The sequence below is a fragment of the Grampus griseus genome (genome assembly GCF_964374135.1).
Source record: "Grampus griseus genome assembly, chromosome: 7".
NCBI lineage: Eukaryota > Metazoa > Chordata > Mammalia > Artiodactyla > Delphinidae > Grampus > Grampus griseus.
The window spans coordinates 37,666,416-37,692,825 of record NC_139001.1 but is presented as its reverse complement, the minus strand read 5'-3'; the positions used below and the strand labels follow the sequence as shown (position 1 = coordinate 37,692,825).

The window sequence follows — 26,410 nt, the reverse complement described above, 5'->3', positions numbered from 1 at the left end:
GCTATGTAAGTGCAAAATAATATTATTCAAGACAGTTCAGCAAAGATGCTATAGTTTCTATGGTGATGGAAGGGTTGTACTAGTTTGAGGTGAACACCCCCAAAGCTACTCTTCTCAATGTCATTATCAACAGAACAATGGAATTTTGACAAAGATGCCATCACTTTATATCACTTGTATTCTGCTACTTTCTATAAACCAGGTGACAGAAAATGATATAAAGCCACTTATTCTACACAAACCAGTACTTTATCAAAGTTCCGTATTTTACAAGTCATGTTCAAAAAACACACACAAGTTAGCATTTTGTACACAAATGTTTATTTCTCAATTAAACATTCCCTTTAAACACAAGGAATGAATTCTAAATCTTCATAAAGATGAATTAAAAATGAAAGCCCTCCAGAATAGTGTGTGCAATCACTGTGTTCTTGGTCACTACTGGCGTTTACTGTTTAACATCAAAAACAAAGACAGGTTATTTAAAAATCATGCTACTGGATTTCTAGCTCTTCCTCTATGACCAGTTCTATGCTGATCTGCAATGTTTTAAAAGTTTACATCACCAAATCGAAGCAAGTTTAAGGTGTGAAACAGCTGTGCATTAAACACAAAATAAACAAGTTACAAGATATAGTCAAGTTCATAACGAATATAGGTGTTCTTATCATCATTGTAGATTCTTGGATAATGTGCTATGAGAGCATCCTGTGAACCAATGTAGATGGAGTTGTAAATTTTCCAATACACATCTCTGACTTTCCGGGCTGGGTGAAACAAACCCTAGAATAATTAAAAGGCTACATTACTTCAAGAAATACACAACCTTAACACAACTAACAAACCATAAAGATATGGTTGCAAGCATTTCCCTTTGAGAGAGAAAACAAGATGGCAATTGCACAAAACTGCAGAGGGCAAAGACAAAATCTAATCCTCCCTCCCTCCCCTCACAACTCTTCTCCCGTATGGCAAAAACACACCCTACCGATAATTAGGAACAGTGACTTAATTCAACTATAATTACTTTTTTCAATGAGTACTCTTTTAAAAATCTTTGACCTACCTGTAAACAATACTGCAGCATTCTACATGGTCCAATAGCAACTCTCAGACCCTCCAGGGCCCCCATAACTGCCTGAATTACATGGGGAGATGTCTCAAACACATTGGGCCATACATAGTTCAACAAGTGATTCAGTGAATCTTCACAACCAAATCCATAAACCCCAAGTGACATGTGTTGCACCACTGCACTAGCCGTCTGTCTGTGTACAAGGTCCCTGTAACAGAGGGGGAGAAAGCTCTTTGTTAAGATACAGTCTTAGTTTCACAGAAGATACATGCCTGCCCGTTAGAAACTAAATCACAAATTCAGTGCATGGAATGGATGCAGAGTCATCCCCACACCTTATGTATCTGATACAGAATGCTTTTAGAGTGACTAATGATTCTACTTGAGAACTTTGCTTTAACAACTCAAACCTCACTCTGGCTCAAAAATAAACCATATTTTTCTTTGAAAGTAATATAAGCAAGAAAGCCGAGCACAGTGTACATTTTATATGCTACTAAAAATGAGAGAGAACACATGACTCTTACATACGAATGATTAACAGTAATATCTCATTTTAAACTCTGTAAACTTAAAACCTTTGAAAGTAATTCAATACAACAGATAACTAAATTGAGACTAAATCTCTTCCCTTGTCAATTTTTTTTAAAGGTTCATTCAAGAACTCAATTTAGGGAAAGGAAGAGAAGGACCAATAATTTTTTCAAACCCAGAAATAAGAACTCTTATCACCTCCCATGTTTTAAATGAACTTATGTTTATGACAAGTCATTGAGTTATTTATTCCACAATTATTCAACTGACTACAAGCATCAGATAACGGGTCTATGAAGGGCATAAAAACAAGTTCACACTCTTTACCCTCAAAGGCAGGAAGAGTACCTTAAAGGTATAAGAGAAAAAAACATCTGAACTTAGTTACTAGCATCCTTATTTCTCTTATTTATTGTAATAATCTATTAGGCACAGACTGAAGTGAAGCTGTATTCCCCCTTAGTAAATTTCCCAACTAAAGTAATGTTTCTTGGTATCAGGACTCTATCAATCACTTCAAGCAGTACTTTATCAGTGGTCACCACCTGAATAACTGGGGGCCTGCAGTGGGAATAGTGTGGCTCTGGCAGGCTATGTTCAGTAGTTCAAAAGCCTTATAGAAACCTCTGCTTCATCTGCCGTAACAAAAAGCTAAAAAGATCGGGTCTCTTTGCCATACCGATAAGCTCATGCTCAACATTTCCTCTAATTATATTTGACTTTAATTCTTAAAACAAAAGTTGATCAGGAATTCCCTGGTGCTCCAGGGGTTAGGACTCAGCACTTTCACTGCCGGGGCCCAGGTTCAATCCCTGGTCAGGGAACTAAGATCCTGTGAGCTATGTGTGTGGCCAAAAGGCGGGGGGCTATTAAAACAGGGAGGGGGCACTTGGAAAAAAAATTGGGGGAACCACTATAGCATCTATCTTATTTAGAGATAATAGTCCTAATTTATTTATAGTTTCATAAAAATCCAGACTAATAGTCCCTTCTTTAACTACATCACAACAAATAGGTCATATAATAATTACTTCCATAAGTTCTAAAATAAAAGAAGAATTATAACTATTTTCTTGCATTTAGTTCAAGTCACTTACCTATCCATTAAAGCATCTTCAAGGAGTGGTGTTACAGCATAAATGTAGTCCTTTCCCATCTCACCAATATATTCAAACAAGAAGGAAAGTGATTTTAACACTCCATTTTGAACATTCAGTTCAGGAACTCTGTATTCATTCATTAAGGCAGGTAGTACTGTGAAGGGTGAACATGTTTCAGCGACAATAGCTATTGCTACAGTGGTACAAACTCTGTTCTGCCTTTCCTGAACTTTGAGGTTGTTTAAAAGTGTAGCCAATACATCATGAGGGCTGGAAAAAAATAAATGTGTCAGCAAACTGTTAGTTTACAAGTCAAAATTTTTTTGGAGGGAAGAAAAATAATCAAAGGAATGGAACTTCATGCTAAGTAATTACTGGGAACTTAGTAATTTTATGCTAAAATGCAATACTTTCAAGTCACTGGCATTACGGTTTCTACTTAAGAACTTCATTTAAATTAAAGTGTTCATTTTAATGAAAAAATTCAAATGGCTTCATTTTCAAATATAATTTACAGTCTTTAGTATATTTCCTAAAACAAAAAGAAATTTCATTAAATGTTTAGACTGAATAATTCTTTGAGTGGTCAGAACATGGCCACTAGAGCAGGCAACCTTACAGTAGTATATAAACTGTGGTCTCCAATGCCACAACACACAAAATCTGTTTTCCAAAATCCTCCCTCCCACACACCTTTACCACATTTATTCTCCTTCTTTAAGCATTTATTTTACCACAAATTTAAAGGGACACAGGAACTAAAAAGTTAACAACAGCTATTCATTGCCAACTTCTTAACTACATCACAGATGAAAAAATATTATTGCTACCAAAAGGCATGTGGGGAGACTCTAATTAAATAATCCAACTTTTGTTACATTTTATTGCTTGAAAATATTTAGTTATTAAGCCACATATACATAAGTATCTCATTTTCTACAATGACTGTTTCTTCTAGTTTGTTCTGGTGGAGCAGAAGCAAATAACCATAGGTTATCTAATAAAATAGCTATCATTCAGTTGTCTGTGGATTAATTTTAGAAAAATATTTTTAAAACACATAAAGCATTAACATGAAAACTGAATTATGTTAATTGTTTTACTAAGAACTGGCCTTAATATTTTAAGCAATATCCTAAAAGGACCAACAAAATTTGAAATTATTCTGAAATGGTACTGTTTCCCTCTTCTGAAAATAGTGAAGTGTGACTAAATGAAATTTTAAACTGTTCCATCTATTTTAATTCAATTTAACATTTAAGAAAACATTTCAAAAACTGAAGGTCAGTGGTTGAAGTCTATTCTAAAAAACATAAATAAAGTCTATTCTAACTGCATTACTCATACCTTGCCTTAAAAGAGAGTCTACAGAAATGGAAACACCTTTTAACACTACAATGGGTCTATTACAAAGTAAAAAAAAAAAAAAAAAAAAATACACAGAAGTAAGTAATACTCACCCAATGGCCTTTGCAATATAACCAAATGTGTTGACTGTGGCTCTACGAATAGCTTTTTTGTGAGCTTTTAAGAGCTCTAAAAGCTCAAAGCAAATCCTCATCCATTCTCTTGCAGACACATATTCAGCTCCCCTAGTTTAAAAAAAAAAAAAGTTAAATTTTTTTGTAACAATAAGTTTTAAAAGGTAAATCTGCAAATTCAGTTCTCAAAACATGATTACCAATTCATTTTAAGCATTAAATAAAATTATTATTGGGGAGGGTGGGAGGGAGGGAGACGCAACAGGGAAGACATATGGGAACATATGTTTATGTATGACTGATTCACTTTGTTATAAAGCGGAAACTAACACACCATTGTAAAGCAATTGTACCCCAATAAAGATGTTAAAAAAAAAAAAAAAAATTATTATTACTGCTCAGAAAGGATGGTTTAGTTTTAAAAATATACTGCCACTCCCTTATTACCATTCAAATTTGAAAATATTACTGAAATATTAGCCTGACCATACATACTTACATTAGAAACAATAAGCAAATTTGTAAAGTGAATAAAAGTGGCTAAATGTGAAACACAATACTGCTTATTAAAATGTTTAGGTAATCTGCTTACCTATCAGCAATACGTCCAACAAGATCAATACAATTCTCTTGTACTTTTTCATGCCTATTCTTTAAGATGGGGGTGAGTCTAGGCAGCAGATCTTTAATTGGTGGAGTCATCTTATGCATACCTATTTAACAGAAGTCAAACACACTATCAATTAACACGTGAACTGCAACCTTTGTTCATTTTACCTTTTATTTAACAATGTAATATACGTGACTAGGCATAAATACAAACTTACAGCTGCCTATGGAAAGAAAAAGCCCCAGCTTCAGATCAAACGCAGAATTTTTAACTTTTTATTAACAACTTCTGATTATGCATAAAAATGAAAGAAATTAGTGAAGTGATTTAAAGAATGATGGATACTCAACAACAAAAAAAAGTTTTATTTGGTTCTGAAATGTATTTGTACACTGACATTTAAATATGGGGACAGCTTATGTTCCGGCCATACACAACAATATAAGCCAGAGGTAGACATGTAAATTAAAGCAAAATTTTCCAGAAAGGGCCCCCTTACCCTTTAACTGCAAAACAAACAGATCTCCAGTCTCCCTGCAATGCAGGGCATACTTGGATGGTATTTACACCTATGAAGAGAGAAAAAAGGAGGCAGCTGGCAGGGGCTCTTGCTCTAACTAGAACTGCTTGCTCTGATTCTCTCTCCATTGCTTTTCCCATGTTTCTCTGACCAACAATATGGTTTACAATTCCCTGCAAACCAGAGCCCCACAAGTGGCCAAGTAACTGATTTTTGGCAAGTATCTCCAAGTAGAGAGAGAGGAAAGGGCTGAACTGGGGATTATATGTAAATGCGATGGTTTAAAGACCTCCTATACTGTATAAAAACCCCTTACTAAAATGAGAAAAATAGTGGCTATCACAGCCAGCTATTTCGACCTCTTGATAGGTTATTTCTGTCCCTCTAAACTCCGTAGAAGTTACTTTTGCAATAGTTACATTCACTTATAATGAAGAATAAAACAGGAGACCATTTGTTTGTTCCATCATAATGCCCTTAAAGAGGAAAAGCTTTGTTCTCCACACCCAAGAGCGTTTGTAATACACCTCTGTTTTAACTTTGGATAAAGAACTGAAAGGACAGTTTAAAAGAATTGGATTTAAATAAAAATGAGGTCACTTGATCAATTCACTTTTCTCTCTGGTTATTGTTCCTTGAACTTAATAGCAAGCAGGAAGACCTACCATAACCATTTACTAATTCAAGGTTGAATAAATATATAAAACTTTAGAGTTCTCTCCACCCACCACCACCTCTCCCATATATTTCAGGTGACACACAATTTTTTTAGGGCCCTCTATCCCATGACTTCAAAGTTTTTTGAGTTGTGACTACTTCCTCCTCTCTTGCAGGTCCTAAACTTGCCCTCTTTCTCTCTTTTAAAGTAAAATATAAATAGACTTTGGGAGATAAGATTCTTGTGACATCCCAACTTAACTGTAATTTTCAGTGGTTAAAAAAAAAGTATCAGACATTCATTAGTCAACTCCTAAATAGGATTCTCTATTTTACTTTCAAAATACCAAAGGAACTTTAAAATACAAAACAAAAAATTCTTACATGACCAACAAATTCCATACCTATTACATTTACAATGGCCTTCAGTGCTCCAAGAATGCTGCCCAATACTTCAGGGTACTCTTCGCCCAAATACTCATACAAAACAACACCCAAGTGCCCCATCAATTTTTCCTGTAATAAAAAAATGATGATGATGAAATGTTACTGTTTACATTACTCCTTTTGGTGAAGAAATAAGAATCTGATATAAAAGTTTACCTCTTGACAAGTCTTCATGACAACAGCCGTTCGAGAGATCAAGTCAGCTGCCTGTTGCCTAACTTTTGCTGATTTGTTATTTAAACGCCACAAAACTGTACCGCAGATCTGAGGCAAGTACGGTTTGACTCGTTTGCCAAGAGCATTGACCACTGTGCCAAAGCCGTTCAACATTACTGAGTCCTTAAAAAAAAAAAAAAAAAAAAAAAGCCAAGTTAAATCTAAAACCTACATTCAATGTGAACAAGAATTCAGTTTGTGACTAAACAGTTGAAATATAATTATATTCCGTTTCCAAAAATCTAACCTAAAAATTTGAGGTAGAAGAGTATTTCTTTGTAGCCAACTGCATGAGAACATGAACATTTAAAAATTATTTCAAATTTAATTACTCTTTGGTGATAATATTTACTTGAAAATATGTTTTACAAATATGAAAGTCAGTGGCAACTTGCCTAATAATTAGTATCATTACCTCTGTAGTCTGTTCTTGAAAAGCATAAAGAATACCATCAATCAGTTGTTCTTCAAGTTTATGATCAATGTCTGCTGCTCCCAAGTTGCCCATAATTTTCTCAATTGTCTCCATCACCATTTTTCTGTACTGTTCAGCTTCATCTTTCAGATCATCCACAATCCTGGATATAATTTCTGCTGCACCTACTTTGTTTGCCAACTCCACAGTAGTATCAACTAACTAAAAAGAGGAGGAAAAATCATTTAATTTACTGCTTTTCCAAGGAAATAAAGAGACATCATGAAAATGGAATATTCTAAAGATACTATTTAGCTAGTAAGCATGCTGAGGACAGATGGCTCCTACTATTAAAACTTTAAGAAAAAGGTGGCCAAAAACATTTAAATATGAGTCTAAGTCAAGGAGATTTAAGGTTACGATTGTATTCATGCTTCACCTAGCCAGATTAAGCAGTTCATTTACTAGACAAAAATGTCAATTTATAGTTGGCTATCTATCCTAGAATACAAAAGCAAAATGGAAGTTAACTGGCTGACTAAAATCCATCTCCTTTCACAATCAAACACAAACAACCTGTGAGTTTCTCAAGGCAAAAAACAACTTATGTAATATGCATTCAAACTGACTAAAGGATCAGTTGAAAGAATTTCTGAAACTATTTTATGATAAAAGCTTACCTGCCGGTAATTTCTTCTATCCAAAGCCATTCTGTGTTGCCAGAAGTGTTTAAAAAAAGGAGGAAGGATCTCTGTTTTAATGTAGTTTGCTTCTACACCATCTGTTCCACAACATTGCTTTACCACCTAAAATGTTAAAAAATAATAATAGTAATCACAGTCCTGGTTTAATACACAAGTTTTTTTACAATGATATAAAATTCTCTTTGAACCATGAAACACATTTAGATTAACAAATCTGGAACAGCAACAATTTGGAACAATTACCTTCAGCACAATTTTCTTCATTTCTTCATCAGGAGATTGGAATTCTCGAATAAGAATTAACATCACTTCTCTAGTATAGTAGTTGGCATATTCTGCATCCATGAGAGGAATAAGATACCCAATAGCCTTTAAGAAAGCGGCCAGGCCCTATTTTAAAATAAAAAATATATATATACTTAGTAAATTAGCTTTAAGTCACTTGAACTTCAATGAGTAGAAATAAAAAGAAAAATGAAATCAAACTGGTAAATCTACCTTTCCTCTGTGTTGGCGGATACCCTTCCATAGAGGCTTTAACACAGAATCAAAAGATTCGATACCATAAGGAGTTGCTGCTTCAGCCAAGGCAGCAATGGCCAAAGCACTAATGGTCCGAACTTTCTGCTGCTCATCCACAAGACCTATAAAAAACCAAACACAGGTTTTAACTAAGCAACATTACCTAACTTCCATAGCATCATGCAGATTCTAGAAACATATCTAGCCATTTAGTCAAACTGCAGAATCTGTTCCCATTAGACAAAATTAGGCAAAAGCCAGTATGAACCACAGCCTATTAGCAGCTAATATTACAAATCCAATCATAAACTATATGGTGTTTGTGTAGTTTACCTTCCATTTCTCTCTCCAAGAATCAGTAGCCTAAATTTCAGGAAACTGTCTTACAAAAGACAGTTATACTACAACTTACCATGTTCAATGATTTCAACTAAACTTCTGAGATGTGGCAAGATGGCACAGCCCATGAGAATAGCTATTTGCTGTACAATTTTTATACCAGTGTGTCTTGCTTGCCAGGACTTCTTGCTTTTGCACACAGCTTTTAAGAAAGGCAATAATGAAGGAATGCCCAGGGCAGAGGCTACAACAGCAAAAGCTCTAGCTGTTGTGTTACGGACATACTCATCCATGTTATCTATATCAGGTCTCATGGTAGAGATCATAGTAGCCAGACCAGCAGCCTGAAAGTTTAAGAAAAAAGCAACAGTCATGAGTTGATAACATTAACCCTCAATCATTCCATTCTAAAATAAAATAATCCGGGCTTCCCTGGTGGCGCAGTGGTTGGGAGTCCGCCTGCCGATGCAGGGGACACAGGTTCGTGCCCCAGTCCAGGAGGATCCCACATGCCGCGGAGCGGCTGGGCCCGTGGGCCATGGCCGCTGGGCCTGCGCGTCCGGAGCCTGTGCTCCGCAGCGGGAGAGGCCGCAGCAGTGAGAGGCCCGCGTACCGCAAAAAAAAAAAATAAATTAAAAAAAATAATAAAATCAAATAATCCTATCAACATATATAAAACTTTCTTCTCCAGAAACATAAATACCTTTGCCAAATTAGAAATAATCTCTCGGCCTTCCACTCTAGCATAGTAATCCTCATCAATCAACAATGGTTCAATGACCACCAGGATCTGAAAAAGAGAAGGAGCTACATTTTCACAGCAATTACTGATGCAATGCTCAAGTAACAGTACATGTAAGGGAATTTATAATTACCAGGACTTTGTTAATCAAGGGACAAATTAAGAATTTTAATCACACAAGTTGAAACCCCACATAAAGATGAGTATTTGGGAGCACTGTTAACTACACAGACTATAAAATACACACAGTACACACACACACACGCCCATCTGCATTTTACAATTCTAAACCATAATTACCATCAGCAAAAAGATGCTTCTTAGTAGTAAATGGCATGGTATAGAAACATACGTTTTCTCATTCTAATATCAATAAAAGCAAATTTTAAAATATGAATAATATGAACCCACTATATAAGATGGCAAAAAGTTACATCTATTTACACATGTATTTGTGTATGTATGCTTGTGCAAAGAAAAAGGTCTGGGAGGGCATGTAAATTTAACATTGGTTAACTGAATATCTTTAAAGGGGTTGAAATTTCCCTTTTTATTGTGAATGTGTAACATCAGCTGTTACTTTTTTAGAATTTTTAAATTTCACAAATACACCTAATAATAAGCTGGTCAAAAAAATCCACTAACTCCTTTTACTTAAAAAATATCAAACCAAAAAAATAAATAAATAAAATAAATAAATAAAATCAAACCATTAGAAACACAAATTGAGAACAAACCTTGTGCACATATGGTCGAACTAAGTCATCAAGTTTGTATAATATTCTATCAATAACTTTTACAAGTAAATGACGCTCTTGATCCTCAAGTGTAGGCGACATCAGCAGAGGAAGAATTTGATTAAACAAAGGACCAGCTCCAAATTCACGAGCTTTATCAGTAATCTGACGCAATGCAGCCTGGAAGAGAAAAGAGTAATAGGCATATTTCTTTATTATAAGCATGAGCCAATTAATTACTCCACGGTTTTCTGTAACTGAATATTTTAGTGTAAACTTCAGACACCTTACATAGAATAGCATGAGTTCATTCCCATCAAAATTACTCTGAAGTCTGAACTCTTGGGCTAAAGGCTCAATGTTTTCAGTTAATTCAAAAAGGGTAACTGAAAGCTGGAGAGCGTGTGGAGAAAAGAGAAGCCTCCTACACTGTTGGTGGGAATGTAAGTTGGTGCAGCCACTGTGGAAAACAGTATGGAGGTTCCTCAGAAAAGTAAAAATAGAGTTACCACATGATCTAGCAATCCCACTCCTGGGCATATATCTGGACAAAAATATAATTCAAAAAGATACATGCACCCCTCCCCATGTTCATGGCAGAACTATTTACAAGAGCCAAGATATGGAAAACACCTAAATGACCATCGACAGATGAATGGATAAAGAAAATGTGGTGCATATATACAACAGAATACTACTCATCCATAAACAAGAATAAAATACAGTAAGTCCCCTACATACAAACCTTCAAGTTGTGAACTTTCAAAGATGCAAACATGCCTCTGTATGCCAGGTATTGTACTGTACTACTGTACTTTTCAAGGTACTGTACTGTAAGATTAAAACTGCTTTATTTTTTGTTTTTTATGTATTATTTGTGTGAAAAGTATTATAAACCTATCACAGTACAGTACTACATAACTAGCCAATTGTGTTAGTTGGGTTACCTAGGCTAACTTTGTTGGACTTAAGAACAAACTGGACTTATGAATGCACCCTCAGAACGGAACTCATTAGTATGTAGGGGACTTACTGTAATGCCATTTGCAGCAACATGGATGCAACTAGAGATTATCATACTAAGTGAAGTAAGTCAGAAAGAGAAAGACAAATACCATATGATATCACTTGCATGTGGAATCTAAAATATGACACAAATGAACCTATATATGAAACAGAAACAGAATCAGGGACATAGAGAATAGACTGGTGGTTGCCAATGGGGAGAGGGGTGGGAGAGGGTTGAACTGGGAGTCTGGGATTAGCAGATATAAACTGGTATATATAGAGTGGATAAACAACAAGGTCCTACTGTATAGCACAGGGAACTATATTCAATATCCTGTGATAAACCATAACGGAAAAGAATATGAAAAATAATGTATATATATGTATAACTGAGTCACTCTGCTGTACAGCAGTAATTAACACAACATTGTAAGTAAACTATACTTCAATAAAAAATAAATTTTAAAAAAGGGTAATTTAATAGAAAGAGTCACAGAGTATAATATAAAACTCCTTAACTTCTCCTAAAGGATCAACCATCTTCAAGCCACATGATACTAATACAATACCCCACATAATTCCACTAATTGTATTAGAATCTTCAGCATATTTTAAAGGCTCTGATGATAAAATGGAGAATCTCTAAAATTATAATGAACATGATGATTTAATAAACTGGTACTTACTTTTCTCATTGGAGGTGTTCCATTCTTAATTTTTAAAAGCAACTTCATTATTTTTCTCTCTTTTTGCTCTTCCGGACTAAGTGTTGATTCATCAACATCAACCTAACAGTAAAAAGTAAAAAGTTTAAAGGTTAGTGGAGATACTGTAACTTCTAAATAAAAAGTAATATTTTATTTCTGGTATTATCACTTACCAAAAGTTTATCAAAGTACTGAATATCATCAGGTTTTAAAAATGGAAGATTTCCAGATGGTTGGTCATTAACACTTTTCATAGTTCTATCTTCAGTTTGCATGTGGAAACCTGTCATACCACCCAAAGGTGTTGGAGTTGCTGTCAGCTTTCGAGCTGGAGTTCGAATAGGAACATATCCAGCTGGAGGGGGAAGTACCTAATACAGTTAAAAGACAGTTTAGGATTTTCTTAACTTTACATAGTAAATAATAACAAAAATGAACAATATTTGCAGTTAAGATGCTTTTTGCTTAGAGGCAAGAATTAACAATCCCATTTTTCTATCTTATTTATAAGTTTAAAATACACAAGTATTACTATTTCTCATCAAATTTAAATTAAGTGTATTAGAAGTAGGGGGAAATGAAGATACACAAAGGGGGCTTACAAATTCTGATCACTTTCAAACATTAGTCTATATAAACATGTTGGTGAACCAATGTCATATAAATTGAAATAAGCTCAAAGTGCACATAATGTATAAAATATTATATTTTAGTAATAAATTAAAAATTCATGTAAATCTCTACAAAAACAAATCTTAATATTTAAGTCTTTCTACAAAAATGAGTGACTGCATAAAAACTACAACCAAAATATTCACCAAAGCCCTGTAAATACACAACATTTGACTAAACCCAAAAAATTCACTCAAGAGTCACAAAGGAGGGCTTCCCTGGTGGCGCAGTGGTTGGGAATCCGCCTGCCACTGCAGGGGACACGGGTTCGAGCCCTGGTCTGGGAAGATCCCACATGTCGCGGAGCAGCTGGGCCCCTGCGCCACGGCTGCTGAGCCTGTGCTCTAGGGCTCGCGAGCCACAGCTGCTGAAGCCTGTGTACCTGGGGCCCATGCTCCGCAATAGGAGAAGCCACCGCAGTGAGAGGCCCACGCGCTGCAACGAAGAGTGGCCCCTGCTCCCCGCAACTAGAGAAAGCCCACGCGCAGCAATGAAGACCCAATGCAGCCAAAAATAAATAAATTTTAAAAAGATGTAATGACTATCCTCTTAGGAAAAAAAAAGAAAAAAACTTGTATTAGAAAAAAAAAGATTCACAAAGGAGGATTTTCCCCCTCCTATTGATAAACCAATCAATGAATGCAATTGTAACAGACACTTAGCCAGTCAATAGTAGGCTGGAGAGTGACTATACCCACAGCATTACACAGAGGGTACAAGAAGTTATAAAGCAGTAAGTTCATGAATACTTGAAACAAATACTCTAATACAAACCTAATGAGGGGGTAGGGGGAAATACATACATAAAAACTGTTAAAAAAGCAATAGGCATTGGCAGAAAAGGCTCTGTAAAGGCCATCAAATGACTTAGGTTCCAGCCCTGGTTATAACATCAGCTATATGACCACTTTTAGACCAGCAAAAGGTCCTTGAGTAACAGGTACCTAGACGATTTTATAGTTCAAAATGAACTTCAAGTTGCTATGGTAAAGAGAGAACATAACATTCTTCGTGTCCACTGGCAACCCATGAACTAAATACACAAGATTTTGTGAGACACCAAGTAAAATAACCATGATCTAATGTTGGAAATGAAATATACCTGGAAACAGCTAAAGAATGAAACAGCAGTAGTAAATTTGAGCAAGGCCAATGCAAACTTGACCAGTTAGTATTTTCAAAGAATATTTAAAATAAAATCCACGGAATTCCCTGGCAGTCTAGTGGTTAGGACTCGGAACTTTCACTGCCGGGGCCCAGGTTCGATCCCTGGTTGGTGAACTCAGATCCTGCAAGCCACGCAGCGTGGCCAAAAAAAAATCTCTATCCTAAAAACCACCACACTCATATTCACTGTTTTTACCTTATATCCTTCTGGGAACATAGCATCTAATTCTTCATCAGACAATGGGCGATTTCTCTCATCAATTTCTCTCTCCCACCGCCAAGCCTGAAGCTGTTCAGGAGTCATACTCATTATGTGACCTACCAAAAAAGCAAATTTCTGTAACAATCTATGTAGTGCAAGACTTTTATCATTACACAGATCCTTGGGATATAAGATAGTTAAAATCCATTCTAACATTTAATTGTTTATATTATAAACTCAAACCAAGACTTCTTTTTACATCCTGTTATTCTTGCTAAAAATAGGCATTAATGGCACACAGAAAAACCACAAAGAAAAAATTCAAAATACTAACAAGGGGAAAAAATTATTTCCAATGATAAAGTTTCTACCTGGAGTAGGGGTAGCCATGTTCATGGCTGGCGTGCCAATTGGTGTCTTTCCAGGGGTCAGAACAGGAGTGCTTCCACCCATCTGACTAGCTGGTGTTTCATCCCAACGTGACTTTCTTTTACTGGCTCCAGGAGTTGGTGTTTCACCAATGGAATCTCCACCTCGATCTGTTCGAGGAGTCTCAGCCCATCCACTTCCATGTCCAGGAGTATCTTTAAAGAAAAGGAGTGAATAAGCCTAAAATTTTAACCACTGTCAAAAAATGACTATTTTCAGACAACTAATATACTTAAACTGATCAATTTCAGAAACAGGATATTCCTAAAATGGAGACACATTTAAGTTTTAATGTTTCATTTCATATTTATTCTCCTTGACTGTATCTTTTCCACGGATTACAAAAACAATAAATGATAACCATCGAGGAACAGGAAAACAGAGCAAAGGATTTTTTCAACTACCCACAACATACAACCCATAGACAGCCACTTTATGTATCTTGGGCCACTTTTCATTTCTCCATGGAGTGAGATTACTCTGCATGTACAATTCTATACTACCTCTCTCATCCATTGTTTTTTCCGGGTTTTTTTGGGCTGCGCCATGCGGCCTGTGGGATCTTAGTTTTAGTTCCCCGACCAGGGATGGAACCCGGGCCCCTTCAGTGAAAGCACCGAGTCCTAACCACTGGACCACCAGGGAATTCCCTACATTTCATGTTAAGCACTCTGCCCAATCATTAAAAATTCTTTATAAAATTTTAATATAGCAGATGTAATGTTAAATCTTAACTTCCCAACGCTAATCTCATAAACAGTTAATGAAATACAGCTTTAGAGAGTTTACACAAAAAACAAGGTATTTAGGCAAATTTACACAGACAGAAAGTAAATGAGAGGTAACCAAAGGCTGGGAGAAGTAAGAATGGAGAGTTATTGCTTAATGGGTACAGTTTTTGTTTGGGATGATGACAAAGTTCTAGAAATGAATAAAGGTAATGGTTGCACAACACTGTGAATATACTTAATGCCACTGAATTGTACACTTATAATGGTTAAAATGATAAATTTTATGTTATATATATTATACTACAATAAAAAAGAGGTTATGGCATACAAACTTTACTTTCTTCTAATGTTCTTCCTAAAATAAATCTTAAACCTCTTCAAGAAGGGAAAAGAATTAGGTATATCATCTGCTCAGTTCTTTACCTGTCCCAAAAGCATCTGTTTATTTATCTGTCTTCCTAGGACCAAAGAGAACAGATTTTGGCCATAAACATACCACTCATCAAATCAACATTTTACCCAAGCACACACCCAAACTCCACTAGAAGTACCTCTTTCTGTTTTGGGGGTCTCATCCCATCTGTTTTTACGAGCACTGGAAGTTGCACCTCCATGGCCTGGTGTCGCGTGGCCTGGTGTATCGCCCCGTCCAGGGGTAGCAGCGCCTGCAGGTGTGTGACTAGGTGTAGGATCCCATATTTTTGAGCCTGGGGTTGCTCCAGGAGTCTCACTTCCTTTTGCACGACCTGGTGTCTCATCCCATCTTAAGGAAGGGGTATGTCCAGGGGTCTTAACAGAGCAAAAAAAAATTTATTTCATACACCCACATAAAAATTAGAAAATCTGCTAAGCAAACAAAAAAAAGTAAATGTTTTAGTTCATGATTAAGAGAATAGATTATCCTTCTGCTTAAAAGATACCTACTTTCTAGCAAATATGTTTATGACAAAAAATAACTTAAAGATTTAATTTGGAGCAATGAAAAAAGCCCTAATTTAAAAAACAATGTATTTTGGTTACGCCACTAATGGCTCCGTAACTTTGGGAAAACATTAAGGTTTCTCTGTCAAGATCTCAAGAATTTCACCTTTAATTATATCAGCACATGTCAAAACTGGGTCTTAGAGACAGAGACTCATGAGTTCCCACTAAGAATATTTTTGTTTTTGTTCAATTTTGTGTGTGTTTAATTAATTTAAGCATGTTTTGGATCACCTGGGTAATTATAACTAGATACTGTGACATTATTTCAAATCCCTGAGAAGAGGTTATATTTAGAATCACATCTATAATACTATTGCTCTGATGCTGGCAAGATTAGAAGTTGACTTAAATGATTGAAGGTTCCATGGTAGTTGAATAGAGACAAGTAGTGAGCAATGTAGGACATCAGACAGTACGAAAGCAAAAGAACCTGCAGAGTGCAGACAATATCATATCAAAAACAGGTGAATTAGTGAAGCAAAACAAAATCTGTATTTAAATAATTCTGTAAGTTTTGTAGTATACTTTTACATATTTCTTTTAAAGTTGGATGTTCTATCCAACCCAAGAGTTCTATTTAGCTTTATGTTTGCAAATAAGACTCAGTATTTCTTCCTTTCAAAAGATCCTGTATAGGGCTTCCTTGGTGGCGCAGTGGTTGAGAGTCTGCCTGCCGATGCAGGGGACACGGGTTCACGCCCCGGTCCGGGAAGATCCCACGTGCCGCAGAGCGGCTGGGCCCATGAGCCATGGCCGCTGAGCCTGCGCGTCCAGAGCCTGTGCTCCGCGACGGGAGAGGCCACAACAGTGAGAGGCCCGCGTACCGCAAAAGAAAAAAAAAAAAAAGATTCTATATATTACTCAGGGTTGAGAAATTCTCAATTAGATGAGTAAAGAACATAAATTGTTCAAAAGTCTCATTTTCAGCAACTGCTCTTCCTGCTCAATCAGGTAGGAAAAGATGTTTCCTAGTATCCGCTGTAATTCCCACAATCATAATTAAGATGGAGTTGTGTTAAATGAGAAGTGTGAAAGAAAACATGGTCTGACTCTCTACAGCTTTTATGAGATAGACATCAACTCTTGGGTCTCCTTTTCAGTTAAACAGATACCAAAAGGACAAGTTTCTCTTTCTCTGTTTTTAAAATTTGCACTGAATGTCAGTTTTTAAAATTTGCAGTGAATATCAACCACAGAATTTAAGTTAGTAATAACATATTATACAGAACCAAATCCTCTCATATATCAGCAAGCAAATGGAGACTCCTCAAGATCTAAAACTAAACTGTTTGGAAATTATGTGCTAGGTTTAGTGTATCTCAATTCTGGGTTTGGGAAAACAATGCCATGGCCTGACACATTTTTCCTTATTTGTAAATAAATCTGCAGTAGCCTATGCTAGAGTCAACAGTGACTTAGACTAGGGTGGTGGGGTCATGAAAAGTGGGTAGATCCTGAATATATTTAAAGGTCAGGCCAACAAAATGCATTTGTGGATAGGATGCCAGGGAAGAGAATAAGAGGAGTATAGGATGACCCTGAAATGATTTCTAAGGGTTTGGTTTGAGCCAATAGACATGGGAGCAGGCTGGAGGGAGTGAGTACAGATAATCAATTTTATTATAAATACTGATTCTGAAAAGCCTATCAAATACATATCAAAATAAATGTGTCAGGTCTGAAGAACAGAGAAGTATGGATGGATTTGTAAATTTGGGAGCTGTCTTATAAATATAGTATGTAAAGATAGGAATGAGAACCTAGGGAGTTAGTTTAGATGCAAAAGAGACCTGAGGACTTAGCATTAGAGTACCCCAAATTTTAGGAAGCTGAGGAAGATCCAGCAAACAAGACTAAAAAGCAGCAGTCACTGAGGTGAGTATTACAAGAATCAAGAAAGACTGAAGCTCAGAGGCTAGGAAAGAAAAGGGTACCAAGGGACTTCCCTGGTGGTCCAGTGGTTAAGACTGTGCTTCCAAAGCAGGGGGCGTGGGTTCAATCCCTGGTTGGGGAACTAAGATCCCACATGCCATGAGGCGCGGCCAATAAATAAATAAGTAAATAAATAAATAATTTTTTTTTTTTTGGTTTAAGAGGGTATCAAAGAATGTCGAATGCTACTGATATGCTGCGTAATATGAGGGTTGAGACTTATCTTTGGATTTAGCAATGAGGAGGTTAAGTCATCTTGACAAAAGAGGATTTGGTGGAGCAGTGCAGGCAAAAGCACCAGAGCACAAGTATAGATACACAACTCATTCAAAGCATTTTGTGGTAAAAAGAGCAAGAAATGGGATGGTAGCTGGAAGGGGAAGTTATGGTCAAGAGAAGATTTCTTGTGGTATTTTGTTTTTTGTTTTTAAAGATGAAGATCAGTAAAATGTGTTTGCTCATGATAATAACCAAGAGTACAGAGAAAAAAACTGATGTTACATGAGAGTCCTTGAGTAATAAGAGATGGGAAATGGCACATAAGCAGATGGGTTAGCTTTAGATGGTCAACCTGTACCAATAGTTCACATTATAAGAGAAGGAAAAGCAAAGACGAGAACATATACAGGCATACCAGTAGATTTCACAGTGGGAATATGTATACTTTTTTCTTTTTAATTGTTCTTATTTGGGGTGAGAGGGAAAGAGAGAGCAAAGTCATAAACTAAAAAAGAAGCAGCTGGGCTTCCCTGGTGGCGTAGTGGTTGAGAGTCCGCCTGCCGATGCAGAGGACACGGGTTTGTGCCCTGGTCCAGGAGGATCCCACATGCCGCGGAGCGGCTGTGCCCGTGAGCCATGGCCGCTGAGCCTGCACGTCCGGAGCCTGTGCTCCACAACAGGAGAGGCCACAACTGTGAGAGGCCCGCGAACCACCACCCCCCCCCCCAAAAAAAGCAGCAGCTAAGGAGGTACTACAGGTTTCACAGAGAAAAGCATAAAAAAGTCATCTGAAGGGGAGGAGGACAGAGTTACTGCTTAATGATCACAGAGTTTCCTTGAAGTGATGAAAAAGTTTTGAAAATAAATCATGGTGGTACTTGACACACACTGTGTCATCAATACCACCAAATTGTACACTTAAAAATGGTTAAAAATGGTAAATTTTATATACATTTTACCACCAAAAAAAAAGTTTCTAGGAAAATCAACTGATGAAGGAAACGCAGTAGCATTATGTATCTGACACCTGTAGTCAGAGACTTAAATAATCCATCTAAAAAATGAGGAAGACCACTGTTATACTCAACCTCCACATAACGTGACATACTTACATATCTATAATTAATATTCCAAAAGGAACATTCCTTTACCCCATGTTATGAACTAAACTATGTCTCCACCAAAAGTCATGTCGAAGCCCTTATCCTCACTGTAACTATACTTGGAGGTTGGACCTTTAGTGAGGTAATGAGGCTAAATGAGGTCACAAGGTTGGACATGAATCTGATAGGACTGGTGTCCTTATAGGAAAAGAGACACCAGAGCTCCCTCGCTCTTTCCACATGTGCAAAGGCCTCTTGAGGACACAGCAAGAAGGCAGATGTGTGCAAGCCGGAGAGAGAGCTCTCACCAGACACTAACCCGGTTGGCACCTTGATCCAGAACTGTGAGAAAATGTCTTCTGTTTAAGCTACCCAGTCTGTGGTTATCTTGTTGTGTCAACAAAAGCAGACTAATATATTCCATGAGAAAAATAAATTTAAAATACTAATAATAAAAAATAAAAAAAAGAAATTACCTCTGCTTGATCCCAACTTGATAGCTTTTTTGGAGTGGCACCAGGAGTCTGATCAGCTGTTTGATCCCAACGCCGTTTTCGTTTTGAGGGAGGCTGGGATGCTGCTGCTCCATTGACGACTTTTAGTTCTCCAGCTTTAGCTTTTTCTGCTAGCTGTTGCCTAATTTCTCTCTGAAAAATATTTGAATAAACAGTGAGCATCTTTAAAACATTTTCAATATATTCTTATATCATTAGCAGAGTCATTTCTATATAATGCCATTTTATTTTTCACTCATTCTCCTTTCTATGCTACTGGTGGACCCATTCCTTATTTTCCCTCTCTTTCCTGTATTTTCAAGTTTTATATACTGTCTTTCCGCACAGTATATAAAATGAGCAAATACAGAATTTATTACGTAGAGCGCACTGCTTTATATACACTTAATGAAGTAAAATCTTCAGTCAATGGTAGTGAACCAAAATGCTTCCAATGAAAAACAGTTTTACATAAAACTCATATAAATAGTAATTAAGACTATGTAATAAGTTAGAAAAGCAATAAAAGTGAAATTTTCAAAATTTTGTTATAACTATGAAATATTATATATAATATAGTCACAAAAAATACACATTTATTTAGCCTATGATTTTAAAGTAGGGTTCCATTACCGCATTTAATTCATCCAACAAACAAATCTATTATATATTTATAATAAAGTTATGAAAATTAACTATTAGAACAAAACACCGCAATCTCTGCAGGCCAGCAGGAATTCGTTAGAATTCTCCACCCATATTCAAACTAAATTTTATGGAAGAATTAGAGGCTTTTCAAAAAATGATTTTACTCTTTGACTTTTCCCTTACACACTGACTTCAGGCACACACCATCAATTCACCCCCAGATATATCCACTGTAAGATATATATGCATATACATGTGGCCAAGGGGCCAGGCCCTAGAAAAGGATAGTATAGAAATATGAAAAGCTTAATTTGGGAGGTGTTAGAATTTTGAATAAGGTTCTTTCTCAACTTAATTTTTATTAATAATGTTAAAATATTACTTGTGCAGCAAATAAAAAGGAAACATGAAAGTCTCTTAATCTCAACTTTCTTTACATTCTTTCAACACCATTAAAATAAAAAGCAGGTTCACAGACCTCTTCTTTAGTTAAATGTTGTTCTCGCATTACATCCATGTAAGTCCTAGCATTCATTTTAGGATCAGGGGTCTTCCCTCCTGCAGAAAAGAACAGCAACAGGACAAGAGTACAATAAATAAAAGATAATTAGGTTCAACTGATTTATCTTCCCTGCTCTAATATTACATTATTCCATAATCATTTAATTTATTTTTTGATGGAAAACTTTAATAATTACACATCTTACTTTTTATTGAGTTTGCTGATCAATTTAACCTGTTTGAACACAAACATATCTACAGCAGTTTAAAACAAATATTTTAATGCATATAAAAACAAAATGACAGCACAGTTTAGAGTCTTCAGAAGTGATGGGTTCCTGGGTTGCTAATCCGGAATACGTACACTTTCGTGCCTTTGTCTCCATCAGCAGTTCTGACTTCAAGCAGCAGAATAGAAGCCTAGAAAATTATCTCTTTACCATTAGTAACACTTTGGAAAGATATTTATATTCAAAACATTACCTGTTGCAAGCTGTTAAAATCCTGACTACAAGTAACTATGACTAGATAAGTTCTTCATACAATGTTCTAAAACAGTTATAGTTTAGAAAATCTGATTTTTAAAAATATACCTCTAATCTTATTCTGATGTCATGTTACTAAAAAGGGCTTCATGATTTTTACTTTTTGTTGACCCAGAAACATATTTTTATTTTCTCAGAAAGTATAAATAACAACTGGAAACATATTACTTGAAATATATTACTTCTACCAGTTATTATGATGCATACAGAAAAAAAGTGGTGTACAAAGAGATGTGTTAGTCTCTTGGTTAAAGTTTCAGTATTTGCTTTTCAAACTTCAAAATATCTTAAAGAAGCCCAAACAATATATAACAAGATTCACAGAGGCACACTACGTTTTAGAAATGTGATAATTAGCTATACAAGTAGTATAGCATCACAATTTAGGAAAAACTAATAAAGGTCTAAGACATTTCCTATACTGAAGATCATGCCCAATTGGTAGTGTCATTCTTTCTGACACTATCTCTGATAAGACTTCCTTTGGAATACTTTTTCACCATAATCTAGAGAGGATGTGTTGAACTGCACCCTTAAGAATGCAGACAGGACTGGCATATAGCAGTACTGCTGTAGGAAAGAAATTAAGGACAGTTAGTATGGGCCTGTGAATTCTGACATACATGTTTAAATCAATTACAATTATGCAAGTAAAAAAAAGAATATCCCTACTAATTCATGCAGGCTGAAAGTCTAATTTGTAAACCTGCAGCAGAATCTAATTTTAAGAAACAGGCACCTAACTTTGATCTTGAAACTCACTCACCTGAGGAAAGCTTCCATCAGGCTCACTATGCCCCTTGTGCTGACCTGCACACTAAAATTAGCAAAACAGACTCCAACTATTAAAAATATCAAAGTCTTTGTATACATACTTTTAACTTTAAGTATGCTTAGAGCAAAGTAGGTGCATTTACTAAACTATATTTAGAGCAATATGAGGGGAGCTCTAATGTGGAAACAGTTTCTCAAAAGTAACAATCCTAAAAATCTAAGACTTGGAATGAAAACTTTCAATAATTTGAAAGTATTTTGAGCAGAAAAACACATTTGTTCAAAGTAAAGAAAGCGTACCCAAAACAAAAGTAAAAGAAAAACCTTTAACCCTTTGCGTTTCTATGGCATTGGCTCATTAGTTTCTTGTCCTTCTACCTGGAAAGAAAACTGGCATTATAAAGATGAAGAATATGGCATCTGTGACTTCAACCAAATCTATACAAATCTATAAGGGGGATTTTTAAAAAGAAAAGCAAATTCATAAGCATGCCAAAAAAAATCAAAGGGCTAAAGACAACTTAACACAAATAAATTTCTGAATACTTATAGAAAAGTGGGAAAGAATTACCATCTGCAAAAGGATCAAGACGCTCCGGGGAAATTATCATGGTCCGCCTGTGCTTTTTGTATTCATCTTCCCGATCTGCAATCTTCGGAGGTCGGTGCTCAGCAAATGGATCATACTGAAAAGAGGTATGTCTCACTTAACACTCACTTATTAAATAACCAGAGAATGTCACACACAAAAATCAGAACATTATAAAACATGTAAAAATGTTTAATAAATACCTAATATTATGTATCATTTTTCAGATAAATGCTAATGTGAAAAAAGAAGGCATATGGAAATGAGACAATTTCCATAGTTCAATCCTTCATGAAATGATCACCTTTTTGAAATAAACTACTATTTCTAATTCTCCCAAATCAACTCTCCTCAGACACTGTAATAACTTGATTCCTAAAATATGTGACTTTCCATTGGAATTAAGACGTTCAGTTTTCTTTAGCTGAATAAACTTTGGTTTTGACTTTAAAAAAAAAAAAAATCACCTGTTCTGTTGACTGTGGTATATCATTAAGCAATGCCACAGGGGCATGATATCCTGGCTTCTTCTGACCAAGCAAACTTGTAGATGATGAGTAGTCATCGTCATCCTGCAACGAATGCCCCCAGAAAGCCACAAACAAAAACGTCAGAACTTAAAAACTAGAAAGAACAAAGATTCAATATGAAATCAAAAGACAATGTGATGAAACTTGTTAACACTTAGGTTTTTTTTTCAACTCAAAAAGTTAATAAAGAAATTTAGTTCTCTATATTCTTTTAAAAATACTAAACAAGGAATCCTTTCTGTAAATAAAGTAGGTATGGACTAGAAAAACCTGAGCATTTCATCTTCTCACAGAGCGCATGATGAAATTTGTTTTCAAATTTGGAAAATACAAACAGCTTATTTAGAACTCTCCAGTTTCCTTGTCTTTTTAACTTTTTTAAAAAACATGATTTAACCACAGAAACAAGTAAAATGTAATTAATTGTAAATGTATTTATTTCCCTAATAGTACGTTTAAACAGAACAATGTTATATTATTATTTTACTAAGGTAAGAAGTGCAACAATGGATAGATCTCAAGATCTTAACAGCTCATTAATTTTATTCAAAAATGAAATGACAACTTCCCGCTCAGCGTCTGGAACACAGAGCCATCACTGCCTCTTACCATTAAGGTACGATAATGCAAATATAAGAGTGATCAGCTTCTAGAAATTTTGCCTTTGGAACTTTAAAATTTTTCTTAAAAAAAAAGTTCTAACCATAAAATTAAATATGGCTTGAATTTCATAAAAATAACAAGTTTCATAATCTATGTACATAGATTACTGAACCACACGAAAATGATCAGCTATTTCACCAAATTTGGATGTTTGAAAATGGTGTGACAAAGTATAAGCTACGTGGACTATATGAAAACACTTTAAGAGATGTATTTCAAAATGAGAGGCAGTCCCCCTTCAGAGTAACTAAATTAGGCATGAAAAGCCCATTAATATGAGTAACAAGAAAGAGTCCACTCATGTTAAGATGCCAAGGGGGGAAAAAACAGCACCAAGTTTTTTGGAAACAAGTCAGAAATCAAAAGTCACAAGCACAGACGGCTGTTTAAAATGAAGTCACTTCTCACTGGGCTACTCTAGATAGAGCTCAGTAGGTAACAATAAGGATTTACTTTACAATGGTTAATGATTTCCAGGTGCTTTGCTGGATAAACAAACTAGTTATAAAGATTCAGAACTGAGCACTTCCAGAAGTTTCTTAGAAGAGAAGGACGCTTTCAACAGTTTTATCCTCCCAAAGGAAGATCTCCCAATCTCCAAGATGTCTCCCCAGATTAAACCAGATGACTCAAAACAGAAGATTCCTTTATATTTCTTGCTCTCCTTCAAAATAATGCTTGGACTGTTTATATACTTTGTAACTTACATCTTCAAGTTCAGTTGCAGCAATAGATGTCACGTATCCAGCAAACCTGCTGTCACTTCCACCATAAATTTCCTGGTCATAATAACCTGTAGAATCAAGGCCCACTCCTTGAGCTTCATCAAGAGCTGCCTTCTTTCCTTGAATTTCTCGAATCTGTGCTTCAATATCTATAACAAAATTAATAAAATCTTCTTAATCTCATTTTCCAAAGAGCACTCAACACAATGCATTTTTCTACTGAGTATTATCAAAAACTCTTCTAAATACAGAAACTTCAAAATAATCATTCCATAAGGGGTTAGAGTAACTATACAAAGTATTGATTTTTAATAAATTTAATACACCTCCACCCAACAGACAATACTTATGCACACAGAGGAGGTGCTTACTACTTCACCAACTACAAGTTACTCTCACCTTAAGAATGGGTTACCAAAGTTCATTATACTACTGCTGAATTCTAAGCTTTTCCTGCTTGAAAAAATAATACTGTTAATGTTGATTAAGGGACCAAGTACAACACTCAAGATTATTTAAACTCAACACTACCAGAAAGGTAAAAACAGTACTGTGGAGAGTGTTTCGCAAACCTAAATGGGCAACAAATCATCTACACGTTCTGATTTTGTTAGAATGCAGCAGGCCTATATCATATCAGACCCAAGTTTCTGCATTCCTAACAAGCTCCTAGGTGATGTCCTAAACATTTTCAACAGCAAAACAATAAAGGATAAAATCTAAATTCTTAAACACGTAATACAGAGCCCTACACAGTTTGGCTGCAACCACCATCACATTAGATTTATGATTAAGAGTCTGAGCTTTAGACTTAAAATGTATGTCTTCAAAAGCTCTTTCTCTGCTAATTAATACGTTATTTAACCTATGTATCTCAGTTTCCTACAACATAAAGTTTTCTTTTAAGGACTGAAGGACATAATGAACATGAAACACTTAAGCATTCAATGAATGAATTAACTCTTGCCATGTCTCACTCCCCAAACACCATGTCTAGCCATAGGTCTGACATTCAGAAGATGCACATGGTTGACTTCCCTGGTGGCGCAGTGGTTAAGAATCTGCCTGCAATGCAGGCGACACGGGTTCGACCCCTGGTCTGGGAAGATCCCACATGCCGTGGAGCAACTAAGCCCATGAGCCACGACTGCTGAGCCTGAGCTCTGGAGCCCGGGAGCCACAACTACTGAGCCCATGTGCTGCAACTACTGAAGCCCACACGCCTAGAGCCCATGTGCTGCAATGAGAAGCCACCCCAACGAGAAGCCTGCGCACTGCAACAAAGAATAAGCCCCGCTCGACCCAACTAGAGAAAGCCCATGCACAGCAATGAAGACCCAAAGCAGCCAAAAAAAAAAAGATGCAAATGTGGTGAATGAAGTATCAACTCTTTTCAACTGCTTTTTTAATTTTTCAAGACTGAAAAAAATTAAAGCAGTACAATGAACACCCACACTCTTCACTTACATTCATCAACTGTTTATGTATATAAGACATAAAACAAATACGTGTGTGTACATGCAACTTTTCTAAACCATTTAAAACCCCTGATATTTCAGCATGTATTTCCAGATCTAGAACATTCTCCTACATAAGCACAACAGTATTAACATGCTCAAGAAATTAAACCTAGATATGACATCATCTAAAATACAATCCAGTTTCATATCTCCCCAATGGTCCTACTA

At 35.9% G+C, this 26,410-nt stretch overlaps 1 protein-coding gene across 4 annotated transcripts in view; it reads right to left on the bottom strand.

Annotated features, from left to right (window-relative positions):
- Window positions 1-302: 302 nt before the first annotated feature.
- The window catches only part of SF3B1 (splicing factor 3b subunit 1), a 61,881-nt gene continuing 35,773 nt past the window's right edge, over window positions 303-26,410 (bottom strand). Inside the window, exons 2-25 of one of the 4 annotated variants that reach the window (XM_082657975.1) lie at window positions 24,705-24,871; window positions 23,272-23,376; window positions 22,787-22,901; window positions 20,874-20,953; window positions 19,730-19,900; window positions 15,567-15,804; window positions 14,227-14,439; window positions 13,850-13,971; window positions 11,988-12,185; window positions 11,794-11,895; window positions 10,100-10,279; window positions 9,324-9,410; window positions 8,694-8,964; window positions 8,258-8,403; window positions 8,003-8,149; window positions 7,736-7,861; window positions 7,056-7,277; window positions 6,581-6,763; window positions 6,382-6,493; window positions 4,783-4,903; window positions 4,170-4,301; window positions 2,707-2,979; window positions 1,067-1,283; window positions 303-783 (exon numbers count right to left, since the gene is read on the bottom strand). In XM_082657975.1, coding sequence (XP_082514101.1) covers window positions 625-783; window positions 1,067-1,283; window positions 2,707-2,979; window positions 4,170-4,301; window positions 4,783-4,903; window positions 6,382-6,493; window positions 6,581-6,763; window positions 7,056-7,277; window positions 7,736-7,861; window positions 8,003-8,149; window positions 8,258-8,403; window positions 8,694-8,964; window positions 9,324-9,410; window positions 10,100-10,279; window positions 11,794-11,895; window positions 11,988-12,185; window positions 13,850-13,971; window positions 14,227-14,439; window positions 15,567-15,804; window positions 19,730-19,900; window positions 20,874-20,953; window positions 22,787-22,901; window positions 23,272-23,376; window positions 24,705-24,871 — 3,887 coding nt within the window. In that variant the 3' untranslated portion in view covers window positions 303-624. Of the gene's footprint in view, window positions 784-1,066; window positions 1,284-2,706; window positions 2,980-4,169; window positions 4,302-4,782; window positions 4,904-5,299; window positions 5,370-6,381; window positions 6,494-6,580; window positions 6,764-7,055; window positions 7,278-7,735; window positions 7,862-8,002; window positions 8,150-8,257; window positions 8,404-8,693; window positions 8,965-9,323; window positions 9,411-10,099; window positions 10,280-11,793; window positions 11,896-11,987; window positions 12,186-13,849; window positions 13,972-14,226; window positions 14,440-15,566; window positions 15,805-19,729; window positions 19,901-20,873; window positions 22,902-23,271; window positions 23,377-24,704; window positions 24,872-26,410 lie in introns of those variants that run through there. The other 3 variants (XM_082657976.1, XR_014296971.1, XM_082657977.1) reach the window with 3 other exon arrangements.